Source organism: Callithrix jacchus, chromosome 15 (assembly GCF_049354715.1).
Source record: "Callithrix jacchus isolate 240 chromosome 15, calJac240_pri, whole genome shotgun sequence".
In the NCBI taxonomy this organism is placed as follows: domain Eukaryota; kingdom Metazoa; phylum Chordata; class Mammalia; order Primates; family Cebidae; genus Callithrix; species Callithrix jacchus.
The window spans coordinates 72642584-72657638 of NC_133516.1; the positions used below are offsets into that span (position 1 = coordinate 72642584).

The following is a 15055-nucleotide window of genomic DNA, read 5'->3' on the forward strand; positions in this document are numbered from 1 at the left end:
CAGCTCCAAAGCAGTTCCCAAAGCCAAACCTGCACCAAAAAAAGGTCATGGTCACTATTTGGTGGTCTGCTGCTAATCCACTACAGCTTTCGGAATCTTGGTGAAACGATTACATTGCTCCTCAGCAAATTGAGGAGCTGCACTGAAAACTACAACACCTGCAGCCAGCACTGGTCAACAGAAAGGGCCCAATTCTTCTCCACAACACCTGATTGCACGTCACACAACCAAAGCTTCCAAAGTTGAATAAATTGGTCTGCGAAGTTTTGCTTCATCCACCATATTCACTTGACCTCTTGCCAACCAACTACCACTTCTTCAAGCATCTTAACACCTTTTTGCAGGGAAAATGCTTCCACAACCAGCAGGATACAGAAAATACTTTCCAAGAGTTCACTGAATCCCGATGTATGGATTTTCATGCTACAGTAATAAACTTATTTCTCATTGGCAAAAACGTGTTGATCATAATGGTTCCTAATTTGATTAATAAAGATGTGTTTCAGCCTAGTTATAATGATTTTAAATCCACAGTCTTAAACTGCAGTTACTTTTGCACCAACTTGCTGTGAGACCCCTCTGGGTAGTGCCTTACTGTCATTTGGTAAAATGAGGGCAATAGTCCTTTCCTCAAAGTGTGGTTGAAAGGAGGAAATGACTTGATACAATGAAGCCCTCAGTACATTGCCTACTAGGTACTAAGTGCTCAACATCTGTTGGGTGATTGAGGAGATACAGTGGATGAAGAGGCTGTTGACAATCCATCACCCGTTCCCCATTGCCACCAGATAGATTTAAAATGGCTTTCTCAAAGGAATTAGGGAGTGACTAAAAAGAACTACTTCAGTTTCTGGAGACCAAGCCAACACTCTTGTTTCACAGAGAAGGAAACTTAGGGACAGAGAGAGAAAGTGACTTGCTGAAGAACCACTGGCAGGGCCAGGGAGGGAACTCGAACCTTTGGTTAATCTGGGCCTTTGCCTTATTGGAGAAGAGGGCCTCATGGAACTCCCACCCCACTTGCTGGTTAATGCAGAATTTGCCTGAGTCATCAAAGCCTGCACTGAGCAACTAGCAAGACCCATTCCAGCTCTGGCTTATAATTCAGAAGCCCACTGCTTGATGCACGGCAGACAAAGAGTCAATCAAGGAAAACCAAACGTTTTCTGCCCAGAGGAGACCAAGAGTCCTCAGCAGTTCACTGTGACCAGTGGGCTACTTTCCATCTAGTCTGCTGCTTTTTAGACATGCCTGGGGCCCCCAGCTCAACAGACAGTACCCTTAAGGGCCAGTGACCCAGCCACCTTACCGTGTGGCGATGGATGGCATGGTAGGCATGGTACAGCTCTGCCAAACGCTGAAAGTGGTGGAACTTGCCAAGCATCACATCCTTCTGGGCAGGATCTGCTGTGTGTAGTGGGTGGGAGGGCAAAGTGTCAAACAATGTCTGTGGCTGCCACCTGGCCGCAGGAGGAGGGGGCCAGGCAACAGCACTTTGGCCAGCATCAGTTCTCCCACCACACAGTGTCTGTGCCAGGGTGAGGGACAAAGTATAGTGATGAGAAAGGCGCTCTGCTTAGGAGTAGGGGCCACTCCAAGATGGTGAAGTCTTAGGTGGGAAGGGCATAAGGCTAGGGAGTTTGAGGTTATTTTTTCCATATCTCTCAATGCATCCTCCCAGGTTATTCCCCTGGGGGAAAGACAGCTGTAGCACAACCCCAGACATGTCAGAAGAGCCTGCTGGGACAAGGGCAGGCAGACACCAACTGCATTCATGCTCATCTCATGCCTCGTCCCTCTGCTGCTTCTATCAGAAGCATAAGCCACTGGCCAGAATGGAAAAATGCCACCTTACACCTGGGCTTGACAATTTTCAAACTGTAAGCATGGCTCTGTGAGGCTCCCAGCAACTTTACAAAGGGACTAGGACAAGGGTACTCCCACAGGGCAGATGGGCATGCAGAGCTCAGGAATTACTGTGACTTGCTACAAGTCACCTGTGGCTTCCATTCCAGTGTTTTTCCCACCCCTGCATGTGGCCTTGTCCAATGAAGAACATCTCCTTGTCTCTTCCATTTCCAGGATGCCCTCAGTACATCATAGGAAGTCTTGTGAAAGAAAGCAACATTGAAACTATTTTCTTGGCTGGGATGAGTAAGAATCTGGAGTGTGCTATTGCAAAGCCATCTCTTGTTCATCTTCTCCTTTAATTAAAAGATTTTAAAACCCAGTGCTCACCCAGATCCAGCTACGGCCTCCCAGGTAGCAGGGGAGAGACATGTTCTGAATTAGCAATGCAGGGCTGGACCTGCCAACCGTAACCTTTGGATGGCCCTCATACCATTCTGAGGGACAAACTGGAAGAAGATAACACACCACATTATGCCACTGCAAGGCAGGCTTATGGACAATACACCCAATAAACAAGCCCAGGGCTTTAATTAAAATGTCTCAGGTCTTCTGATGTTTATCTCGGTATCAGAGCAGGGCCTGGGAAAACAGTGGTCTGGCTGATGTTTACACACCTTGAGCTATATCGAGGCACTGCATGGATAGCATCCAGTAATAATAGGCAGCATCATTAAACCTGCTCTCTGCCACAGCATTGTCTGTGAGCTGCTCCAGCACCTGGACTGCTTCTCTCTGTCGCCCAGCCTTGTGGAATGCTGTAGGAGGGGTGGGGAAGAGGACAAAAGCACATGCAATTTAGGGAGGCACACAGGAGGCAGGATGGAGCTCTGTGGGGCTTGCATGGGCTGCCCTGGAAGTAGGACACTCACTGGAGCATCTGCAGTGCTTCGTTGCTGGGATGCCGCTTCTCTAAATAACCAAGGCTACATCCTGGAAAAAGTACAGTGAGATATATTCCTTTTTGGCTGGGAAAAGGCGACCAACTATGAAAAGGATGGCAGAAAGGAAAACTGGAGGGGCCAAATTCCAGGGCAAAGTCTGGTGACTCTTAAGGTGACACAAACAGGACCTGCCACTTTACTGCATTTGGAGGTTTACCAAATGCTTTTGTTGCTAATCACCTCACTGAATCCTCACCACAGACTTATATAGAAAGAAAATTATCCCCCTTTTTATGAGCAATGAATGGGCTTTGCAAGATGGAGGTAAAGTGTCATACCCAAGGACCCAGAACCAAGCCCAACTCAAGTCCTGTTTGTCTTCAAATGACTGCTTTCCAATAACTACTTTGAAGATTTGCCTCAGTTCTCACAACCATTTGTGAAAACAAGCAAAAAATATATATCTCTCTCAAATGTTCCTATACTTTTTAACAGATATTTTCTGAGTACCTACTATGTGGTCAGCCCCTTGAGATGTTGGTGGCTGCCAGTGAAGCACTTGTAGCAGTGACACTTGCCATATATGGGCACTCAGATGATCCTAATCCTCCGCCTTCAGAGAAGGAGGAGGTCTGGCCTTTGTTTCATTCTCATCTACAGTCTCTTGTCTGACTACCAAGTTACTATGGTGATGGATTCTTGGAAGGGCAGACACAGACAGATGGATAGGTTGATGTGTTTTGCCCAAACATGAAGATACTTCAGCAACTGGGTGCTCTGGAAATGCTGAAGCAGCAGAGAATATGCTGTCCTTCAGCGAGGGCTTTTGGTTGAAGAGCTCCAACATGGAGACATTTGTTCTGCAATGTGTCCGGAGGTGGCAACTGTTACCATATAGAAGTGTAAATGAGATGCTGCGGAACATGAAACACCCAACTTCAATTAGAAGGCTAAATAGGCAGCAAAACAGAGAAATCAGATTCCCCAGTCAGAGAGGTACTGGTGCAATTCTGGCTCTGCTGCTGACTAGATTTGTGACTTGGCATCGCACATTTAGTCTCTTCGTCCCTGCGTGGCTGTTGGCAAGATTCAAGGTTACGTAGGTTAAGTGCTCAGCCAGGGTCTGACAGAGAGAGGGCAGTCAACTTTAAAAAATATGATTAACAACATCAAAAAAAGCTCTATACTTGCTTTGGCTCCTATTTCAGATGTTGTTGTACGTTGTAGGCAGCCCATTTTACCAATGGAAATCTTGAGGAGCAGAGGTCACCTGTTTATCTAAGCCAGAAACAGAAGCTGAGTTTCTATTCTTGGTAGAGGAAAGTAGAGGTGAGACCATGCTTTATACTGTGTGGCAGTCCTCACTTTTTGTCCTCATGGCACCCTGGCTCACCATTACCTTCCTGTAACTTCCTAGCTATGAAACTTAAGGCAAATTTCTTCACCACTTTACCCTTCAGTTTTCCTATTTGCAGAATGGGAATCATAATGATGGTAGCTACACCATAGGGCTATTGGGAGGATAAATGGGAAGATACGCTGCAGTGCACAGCACTTTGCTCAGTAACCACAGAGGCTTGGAGAGGAGGCAGCACCCTTTAAGGGCCTGTAGCAAGTCAGTGTGGCCTAGGAGGGTGTGATTCCAAAGCCCATGGCCTTTCCATGCTCCACAGTATTTCACCACCAAACAATCACATCCCCAGGATGAAGTCATCTATCTTGGGATCTACATGCAGACAGGAAGGGCGTGTAGCCTTCCTGAAATGTATGTCTTGGCAGTGACTTCTCCTCCTTTTAGAAGGTGATAGTCTGTGTTGCTTACCTTGCTGGGCTTCCTCAAAGCGATCGTTCTCTGCTAGCCACTGAGCATAGGGCACGTATATGTCATCCTTAAACTCAGGATGCTTCTCACCCAAAGCAAAGGCCTGGGGAAAGGAGAAAATGAAGTCTTAACAAAGCTGTCCCTGCAGCCCCCGTGAAAACACTGCACTTGGCTGAATTCATTAGGGATGTCGTATTTTGCCAGCCTTACAACTCAGAAGGGGAGAGTGCCTCCCCCCAAAAACTACCCACAGAAACGCAAAAACAAATCAGCTCTTCGAAAACAAAAGGCAATTAACAGCAATATGCAAGCGACTGGATTCAGTAACAACACAGTCTGTTTCTGGACTACAGAAGCGGCACAGAATCAGAAACATTTTATTTTGAGGTTTGCGTGGGCTCCTGTAGTGCTGCAAACAGATTTCTTTTAATTGCAGGCGACACCTAAGGAAACAGAATTGACATTATCATCATCACCACTTCTTATCAGTTGTCAAAGATGACTGTGGGCTTCGTGCTGTGTGGACCCACGACTGCTTCTCACCTAAGCCCCAGAACCACCTATCAGGCCAGGAGAACCGGACGTGAGCCATGGCGAGAAAGTCAGCCTGATGCACAGCCAGGTCTGAGTGTTCGAAGATGCTCTAATCTATGCTGCTTGAGAAGTCTAATAAATTTCTCTTGAGAAGCCACCATTGCCTCTGGCCCTGGCCCCACCTTTTCTCATCAGTAACCTCATCACCTCACCAAATGGAGCCATTCAGAGGGCAGACAAGAGTCAGACAGCTCCTCCCAATGAAGGCTTTGCTTTCACTCTAAAATGGACCATGATGGGTAGATGAGTGAGTCAGGGGAGGGTCTTGGCACAGCTCGTAATCCTCTCGGGGATGGATTTCTCTGCAGGGCACGGGGAGATAGTGAGCTGGAGAATAGGGGTCGAGCCACAGAAGGGGCAGCATCAGCTGCTTCTGCCAGCCTCAGGCTGGCCACCTTTCTCACTGGCCTGGCTAATTCTTCACACCCGCCGACACCAGAGAGAGAAGTAGTGGGTTGTGGGAGGTAGAGGCAGAGACGGGAGGGAAAAAACCGGCCCCTGAAATGGCTCTCGCAATCTGGATCTAGAAAGCACAGATGGCGCTTTCTGCCAAAATGCCACTCAGCAGGTTTGAAATGTCACGCAGGTGCGTCTCCACATCAGCCATGTGTCTGAGCCTGTGGCACTGGTCAGAGGCAGCTCAGCCCAATGGCAGGCACTGGAGCTGTCACGTTCACACTCATCCCCGGTGCCTGTCACCTCACTGGCACAAAGCTGGCAGTCAATAACAATTTTCTCAATGACTGAAGGAAGGAACACGTGGAAAGGCCCTCGATGATTCTCTGGCTCAGGGAATTTGAAGTTAAGTTGTCTGACTGCCAGCCCAATGTTCCTTCCATCATGGGGGCAGCTTCTCTCCACGTAAACCCCAAAGGGTCCTCGTACCCACCTGCCTGTGTCCCAGGGCTCAAGTGGGGCCCCAGCCCATGAGGCCTGCTTTCCTCTCACCTCATCCCAGCGCTGGGTCTCCACATGCAGCTGCACCAGGGACTTGAGGTCACCCATCTTCAGGTAGGTCTCGGCAGCATAGTCGGGGCTGTCCAGCTTCTTGAGGTAGGTAGCGCACAGCAGCAGCGGCTCGCGCTCAGCCTTGTCCAGCTTGCGGGCGATGTCGATCAACCTGGAGAGGGAAGGGGCACGTAGGAGAGGGACCCCTGTGAAGAAGCCTGACGGAAGGAAGTGGCTGGGGGGCTCTGGGTCTTGTCAAGGGCAGGCCGTACCTCCATTCATTCTGCAATCTCCAGTGTTGAGACCCTGCCGTGGCCCCTAGGAGCTGCTCAGGGGGTGGTTATTAAAGGAGTGAATACTCACTCCAAAAACATCACCAGCAACCAGGAGGGATGGCCTCTACATGATACTATCAGCTACCTCATGTGTCTTTCTTGGAAGTCACTGAGCTATGCAGCCGGGTGTAGAAACAAATATCTCCTGATCCCTAATCAAGTACCCAAGATGGTGCCATGAGCTTTCCCAGGCGTGAAATCAGAATCTTCACCACCCTAACAGGTGGGCATGTTTACTTCCATTTCTTTCCATCTTACAGATGAGAAGACTAAAGTCTGGGGGGAAAGTGAAGCACCCAGCCCGACTCAGCAGCCAGGAAGTGGCCCAGCGCTCTTCCTACCACTGGTGCAGGAATTCTTACAGCAAAGTGGAGGCCAAGGCGTGAGAATTCCTCAATGAGTGTCCTCTAAAGGAATAAGTGAGTAGGGGGCTGCTCTGAGCTCTGGACAAAAGCCTGCAGGAAGTCTTCCCTGTCCTCCTGGCCAAGGTGCTGACCAAAGGGAGGAGCCGTAGGGACCCACTGGCTCACCACTGTTTCCCTGTGGCCAGCGGCCCTCCCATTGCTCATGGAGACATGAGGCTTGGATGGGTGTGCTTGCTCTCTGGTCAGGTTGGAATCTGGAGTCAAACCAATTCTCCCAAGAGAAAGGGTTCTACCCAAGCTAGTATTGATGAGAAAGGAAGGAGAAGCAGCTATAATGGATCCCTGTCTCAGAGGCAGGCAAAGCATAGAGGCCTGTCAATCTGCACTTAGAATAATAATGGCATCTAAAAATAACACTGTACAGCAGAAAAAGGACACATATTTAGGGAAAGGCGGCATAGACAGCCCTTAGAAACCTTCCCACCCATCACACCTAATGTCCCTGGAGGAAAGGCACTTTTTACAGCCACATCTGGGAAACGAATAGAACACACTTAATGTGTTTCTTGAATTACTCAAGTACCCTCAGGGTAACCTGATACACAGCACTTACAAATGAAAGTGACATTAAAAACCAGAAGAGAGAACAGGGGACCCTAAATCTGCCTGGCTCTCTTCTATAGGAACCCCTTCATCTAAAAAATGTGGGGAACGAAATCTGTGCCTCAGTCTTAAAAAGTTATTAGACCAAAAAATGATGGGGTGGCAGGTCAACCACCAAGGTCCCTTTGGGAGGGGCCCACCTTCCAATTATTAATACATGGCAGTGCTCAAGGAAACAACTTAATCATTAACCAGCCTCCTCTGTGTCCCCAAGTCCCGGCCGGCCACTGCTACCTGTAGACCACAATGTTGCTTCCAGGAGAACCAACATATTTTAGGACTCAGGCTGAGCCACCCTCAGAAGCTTGTCCCGTCATGTCCTTTGCCTGCTGTGGCAGCACGTGCGTGTGTGCACACGAGTGAGTCCGAAGCTCACTAACTAGGACAAAGCCTTCCCTATGGAGGTCTAGTGTGCTGAGTCCCAAGACTGAATCCATTCTGTCTCAGCGCTGCCCCACCCCAGGCCCCTCCTCTCCCTGTTGTCCACTTCGGCAAATGGCATAACCCACCAGCAGCCACAGAGTAAAGCTGGCCTGATAATCACCCCTGCCCCACCACCCTGGAATGGGTCCCTTGGTTCAAACTCTGCTACTTCTCTCTCATGCCCTCACCTACCAAGTTCCCTTCTGCCCTACCGTACTAGTCAGTTATCTAGTCTCCATTCTATCTGCCTGCCTGAAGGGGTGTCTGACTATAGGCGGTCACTCGCTATTGGCAAATCTAAGCATGTCGGTTTGGTATCAGAGGCCCTTCCAGTGTGGTCAGCGTACTTTCCCCAATCCACAGCCCGCGTCCTTCACCCTCTCATTCCCAGGCGTCTTTTATTCCAACCAGAGCTGACTCACTCTATTCCTGCTATACTTCCTGCCTGCATATCCTTCCCCCATCTCTATTTACTTTTTGGAATTCTTTAACATCCCTTCATGGCAAAGAGTGTTTCCTAAGAGAAGACATCCATGGTTCCTCCCATGAGAATTATTCCCTGATGGATTTGGAAAGTGTTTTTGTTCCTACCATTACACACGTAGTTAGCATTGACATTGCCCAGATCAGGAGCTAAAGCTCAACTCTACAACTTTCTAGCTACCTGGCTTTGGGAACAACTTGTCCCTTTAGCTTCTGTATCATCACCTGCAAGGTGGGCAGGGAGACACGAGCCCTGATGGCATGGGTGGAAAACCCCAAGGTTATCACAGAACCTGGGTTGTAGTGAGTGCTCAGCAAACAGCAGCTCTGATGTCCTGGTGTCTCCACTTTCCTGGTCCCCACCATCCCTTCCCCTAGTGACTCCATAAGCTCCTGGAAGGCAGCCACTACCTTGTGCAATCTCTGTGTCTCCTGAAGAACCTAGTCACTATCACATTTGCTTTAGATAATTAGAGAAGCATGATTTGTTCCCTTGTCAGTCAAAGAGGTGGTATGTGATGACATTCTAACAAATGCTTCTTGGGGCAGGGACCAAAACCTACATGTCAACCCATCCATGGTGGCCACAGATCTCGATAGCCTTGACATGCTCTCCAGCTGAGATGTACATCTCCACGGCGGCTTTGGGCTCCTTGATATTCCTGGCCCAGTCAGCCTGTTTGGTGATTAGCATCTTTATTTCTTTGGGGTCTCCAGATCCAAGGAAATCCTGAGGAAGCACAACAAACAAAAACACTCTGGATCAGGACTTCCCGTGCCAGCATTACATCAGGCTCTCCTAGCAGCAAGGGCGGGCTCCACGTGGCTGAAGCAGGCAACCAGGAGGCAGGTGGGGCCGTCCCTGAGAGGCTGAGTAGGGGGTGTCCCAAGTCTTGAAAAGAGCCATCTTGGGCTGCCCTGCTGGTATTCTGGGGGATCCTGGGACAGCGTCAAGGACACTGGCCCCCAGTGCTTCCTTCCCTTTTCACTAATGGGTGTTTGCTCTTTGGCTAAACAATACTTTCTGGACTGTTTGGGGTACTGCACATGAAGTCTGCAGGGGCAGGGGTTCACGGTCAGTCTCTCTCTCTCTCACATATAGTTTGGTAGAAACATGACTATTCCTAAACAGCAACGAGAAAACCTGGTGCACAATTCCAAATATCGAGACCTATCATCTTTATTCAGATCATATGGGTGACACCACATGCTTCAGAGTGGGGCTGAGCATGGGTTCCCCTAAACTTACACAAATAAACTGACTTACAGCATTTGCAGGCCCTCCGTGCCCTCCCTGAATCACCAGCTCACTAGGAATGCCATTCACAGCTGTTTCCTGAAATGTTCTGTGCCCTGAACTAGGGAATCATCACATTGTCTTTGCCCTAGGTACTTGCCTGAAACAGATAACAAGCAAACCTCTCTCTGGGCAATTGCTTCTCGCCTGAATGGTAAGGGATCCTGTCCTGAGGTCAGGTCAGCAGGGGTGAGGGCCTGATCTGATAATGGGAGGGCAGGAGGCCATGGGGGGATTGAGACGGGGAAGGGGCTCAGGAGAGGACCTGAGAAGAAAGAGAGGGCTGGGGTCCTGGAGGCTCAGGGGTCAGGCCCAGAGCCTGCACTCCCTTGGCCACAGCAGGGGCCCTCTGGGCTGGCCCTAGAGAGTGTGAGAAACAACCTCAGATCATCACCGCTTTTCAGGGTAGTTACCCAAAATGCACACATGGGAGTTTGCCAGAGTTCAGGCAGCTTTTCAGGTGGAGCTTTTCAAAAAGGGAAACTGGGAGCACTTACAGCCCAGGTCTACATTACTGGTAAGAAGGGGTTTGTCTCAGGAATAATGTACCCTGCAGAGTGCTTTGTGTCAGCCTTACCTAGAATTTTAAAAAGCACTCCTTTCCCCATGATTACGCTCACGTGTCAGGAAAGTACAGTCAACTTAGGCTAAAAACACTTGAACAATTAGCTTGCTTTTTTCCCTCATTTGCTTTCAGGGTAACTGTGTAGCTCCTGAGATCATGTATTAGGTCAGCCTAATATATGATATGTTTTAAGAAGGGGAGGAAAGGGCATTGTATGCCCTGATGCTGGGGACCAATAGAAGACAGGCCCCCTGGCTGGCCTCTGGTTCTCCTGGAGCTGACAAAGAGAATGAGCTTGGAAAGCAGCCACTGACCACGCCTAGTTTGGGCCTTTACAGACACACCTCTCCTCTTGGCAGCTGCTACGACGCAGATTCTCTATGCCAACATGAAGCTGGAAACCCTGCCTACCTGGCTGGTGAAATGAGGGTGGCAGTTGGGGGAAACAAACATCTTAGGAGACTAGAAATGTCCTCCAAAGGGACTTAAGTGAGTGCTGAGGGGACTAGGGGTGCCCATGGCAAGAAGAGTGAAGTTGAGTGGGAGCCATAAGCCTGGGTCATCCCCTGAAGGAGACCATCAAGGCACAGAGTTCACAGCCTGCGGAAGCCTCCTCCTGCCCAGCTGGCCCCTCAGGGAGGTGTGACTTCTTTGAAGCTGGGTCTAAAAGCTTCCTTCAAGCCTCAGCAAATTGGGAATTCAATGGCTTTTTGCTTCCCTGAAGCTAACTTACATGTTATTTGGGGCAATGGCAGACTTGGCCCTGAAGTGGACAGAAAGAGACTGTGCTGAGTGATGAATGAGACTAAACAGTGTTCTCATGCTTGGTGATTTTGATAAGAGCATACTACATAAGAGTTAAGAGCATTATAATTCCCTTTATCACCATATAAACATGTCACTTATCCGGAAAGCATACAATTTATTTGTACGTGGGAATGTAATTTAAAAATTTTCTGAAAACCAGATTGAATCCTGGGAAGCAATTTTCAAGTAAACAAAAACATGCCATGTTAATCAGCACTGGATCTCCCCCACCCCCCACATAATGTGTATGTACACATTTCTCAAATTCAGACTACTGGGTGGGGGCAGGGGGGATTGAAATGGAACCAACCTACTTGGAATAGTGATCAAAAACTAAAACCAAAAACAAGTTCCAGAGTATTTACCTTCATAGAGACGGAGCAGATGGAGTGTGTAAATGGGCTACAGTTCTATTGAGAGGCTGTGGGCACACAAAACCCACCAGAGTGAAAGGAGGGGCCTCAGAGCAGGGGCAGAAGTGGGGCCAGCCAAGGAGAGGGGTCTGAAGATCCACTCTGTGGTCACGTGTGGCACCTCTCATCTTCCTAATCTTTCTACAGTTTGGCATTTGTAATATGCTTTCCTATACATTATTCTGTGCAAATCTCAAGACTAAACTGAGCTGTGACTATTACCATGAGAAGGAAAGGGAAGCTTGGAAAACTGAAGAGCTTTTCTCCAGGTCACCCCACAGAAAGAACCCACACATACACCAGCTCTGGGGCACCAAGGCTAGGCATTTTCTTATTTATTTTTGACATGGGTCTTGCTCTGTTCCCCAGGCTGGAGTGCAGTGGTGCGATCTTGGCTCACTGCAACCTCTGCCTCTGGGGCTCAAGCAATCCTCCCACCTCAGCCTCCCTCTCAGCAGCTGGGAATAGGAACCAGCTAAGCTTTTGCATTTTTGGTAGAGGACTTTTTGCATTTTTGGAACAGAGATCAAAAACTATAACCAAAAACATGTCCCAGAGTATTTACATCCATAGAGAGATGGAGCAGATGGAGTATGTAAATGGGCTACAGTTCTAGTGAGAGGCTATGGGCAAATGAAGCCCACCAGAGTATAAGGAGGGGTCGTAGAGCAGGGGTAGAAGTGGGGCTAGCCACTTCTGAGCACAAGCAAATGTTCCCCAGGCTGGTCTCGACCTCCTGAGCTCAAGCAATCTACCCACTTCATCCTCCCAAAGTGCTAGGATTACAGGCTTGAGCCCCATGCCCGGCCTGGCCAGGCATTTTCTACTGCACCACAGCTATCTCCATGAGGAAGCTTCAGGGTCCCTAAGCCTAAATTCTGCCCCCAGGGCTTTGATCCCTTAAGCGTTCATCCTGAGTTAAAATTTTGTTATTCCCAGAAGCAGAGATGCACGGCCTCAGGTGATCTCAGTATGAATGTGTTATGAAATCTTCTAGGTGTCTGTGGTGGGGTCTGGGAGAGTGCAGAAAAGGTGACGGAGAAACAGCAGAGGGTGCCTGAACTCCCTGGGTCTCAGGTACCAAGTGAAGAAATCACTAAGGTGAAAAGACAGGCTGGGGCCCAGGAGCTTGTCCAGCTGCTGATGACAGTAAGTCCCGGGCAACATCACCTTAAGCCCCAGGATCAAACAGATAGTGGAAGAGCACAGCCATCTGCAGGAATAGAAAAGCAGACAAAAGTGGGGAAGACTACCATCCTAAACTTGTGAGCTAGAGAATTACCATTAATAGCCACTAATCGGTTGTGGCTGATGAGTCACTTCATGGCATACTGAGAGCCACTTCTGACACTCCCAGAAAAGGCAGGTTAACAAAGCCCCTCTGTGGAAGGAAGAACCTCAATGCTCAATGCCGCCAAGCCTCTTTGAACCTTGCTTAGACTGAACTGCAAATGTCTTGACTGGACTGGGCTCCTTAGTGCAACTCGTTCCCACAGAAGCCATCAGGAGCCTGCTCTGGGACGCTCCTCTCCTACACCTGCTTTCAAAGGCCCAGCTCTGCTGGAGACTAGGGTTCTTGGGGCTATCCCAATGTGATAAGACAGGGTTCATGGGGGCTATCCCAAAAGGTGAAAAGACAGGCTGGGGCCCACTGCAACCGCATGGTAGCCACTCTGCAGCTGCCAGGTGTGACGGATGCAGGGCTAACACGGGAGGGTGGAAGCTCTGCCTGACTTTCCAGAAGCCCAGTGCAAAGCCCTGGACAATTGGTAGGCACTTAGGAAACCTTGGCTGGTGTGCACCACATTGTCCCGTATGATTGGCAGGACTGGTCCCACCTGAAGACATCGATTCATAGTGGCTCCTGACAAGGATTGAGAGGATTTGTGGGAGACTGCCCTGAAACACTGAGCCCTCGACTCAATGAAGGGATTGTGCTGGTGCAGACCCACAGCCATCCATCTCTGTTGCGGACGAACGTCTCAACCATAATACTCTGCCCCTTTAGTGTCAGCCTTAAAGGTCAGTTTTAGGTGAGTTTCAACCAGTGGCTATAGAGGTGGTGCTTTGTTTACCCTTTTCCCCACATCCTTCCTGAGGCCATTGCTAGTTTTTTTCTGCACCACTCTTGGGGGAAACAACCTGGACACTGCAGGTGGGAACACCAGTGGGCTCCAAGCCAGAGCTTGGGACCGGGATGGGGTGGATTACCTTGACATACTCAAACATGCGGAGGTCGGTGTACATTTCAAGTGCGAGGTTCTCGTGCCCGCTCCTCTTGTACAGTTTGGCGGCCTCATGGAACTTCCCCTGGTAGGAAAACACATCTGCCAGAAACAGGTCCTTGTTGGTCTCTCCCCGCTTCTTCCTCTCCTGGAAAAATTAGAAGCACAGGAAATGGCCTCTGCAGCCATGGGCAGGAAGCAGCCTTTACAAAGGTTAGATGTGGCTATTTCAAGTGAGCCCCCTGGGCCTTCCTACTGGAACCTGGGCTTGCTCCTGGCTGTTGCGTCTCTCCCTAGGTTTCCGCTGGGAACGCCTGACAACAGAAGCAGGTTTTTACCAGACAAGCAAAGATCAAAAAAAGATGCAAACCTTTGTTTGTTTAATGGAAATTGCTCAGGGTTGCTTTCCTGTATATTCCAAGGCTAAGACAGAAGACCTCGTAGACTCATCCAAGACCCCCGAGGACCTCCCAAATCCACAGGCCTGGTTTGCCTGAGTTGTGGCTCATGAGGATGACAGAGCAGGAGAATGTTTAGGGTTTCGCCCAAGAGGGAGACCAAGAAAATATGATGACAAGTCTTCCTGTGTCCCTACTTCTAAAGAGAAGGTAAGAAATCCCACACGCTGACATCCACTAGGTTCTGGGTATATACCTTATACACACATGGCCCCTTTATTCCTCTCAGTGACCCTCAGGATAGGTCTCACTACCCAAGTATTAGAGTGAAGGACGTTGAGACTCAGGAGGAGGAACAGGTCGGGGTCAGACAGGGCTGGCATTAGGACACAGTTCTGTCTGACTCCAGATATTCCTTGTATCACACAACACTGTCTTCTGAAGCAAGTGATGTCCCCAACAACACACACACACACACACACACAACTTAGCAGAGTTGAGGATATAGAGGAGTATCCTGCACACTTCTTCCTTCTGTGTCAGGGAACATTCACTCATCTGTAGCTCGAGTATTTGGAAACAGTCATTAGCACCCAAGCTCTGAGCCCCAGCAGTTTCCCTTTGCTTGTTTTCTAGCAAGAGTAGCATATCAGAGGACGATGAGACATTGAATCAAGCTCTTAGACAAGCTGGTGAAAGTTTTAACAGCTGGAGGCAACATACTTCCACACTGACAGAAATCATCTTTCTAAAAACCTGCACGCAGCTCAGGCTCATCAGACAGACTAGCTCCTAGTAGTTGGAAATGATTTAAAATCTTGCAGTCAGATAAAATATTTTGGAGGGACATGATGACTGATGCCTGTGATCCCTACACTTTGGGAGGCTGTGGCAAGAGGATCGCCTGAGCCCAGGAGTTCAAAAC

The 15055-nt window shown here is 49.0% G+C and overlaps 1 protein-coding gene across 21 annotated transcripts in view; it reads right to left on the minus strand.

Moving 5' to 3' along the window:
* Window positions 1-15055, minus strand: part of LOC100406158 (intraflagellar transport protein 122 homolog) — a 79395-nt gene that overhangs the window by 11488 nt on the left and 52852 nt on the right. For 12 of the 21 annotated variants that reach the window (XR_013527535.1, XR_013527534.1, XM_078351779.1 and 9 more), the window contains 6 exons: window positions 13719-13880; window positions 8989-9155; window positions 6157-6328; window positions 4615-4717; window positions 2526-2666; window positions 1310-1407 (listed from right to left, as the gene is read on the minus strand). Coding sequence is in view for 18 of the 21 variants with exons in the window: in XM_078351779.1 (XP_078207905.1) it covers window positions 1310-1407; window positions 2526-2666; window positions 4615-4717; window positions 6157-6328; window positions 8989-9155; window positions 13719-13880 (843 nt within the window). In the remaining 3 variants the exon portion in view is untranslated. The remainder of the gene's footprint in view (window positions 1-1309; window positions 1408-2525; window positions 2667-4614; window positions 4718-6156; window positions 6329-8988; window positions 9156-13718; window positions 13881-15055) is intronic. The other 9 variants (XR_013527536.1, XM_078351780.1, XM_035273810.3 and 6 more) reach the window with 1 other exon arrangement.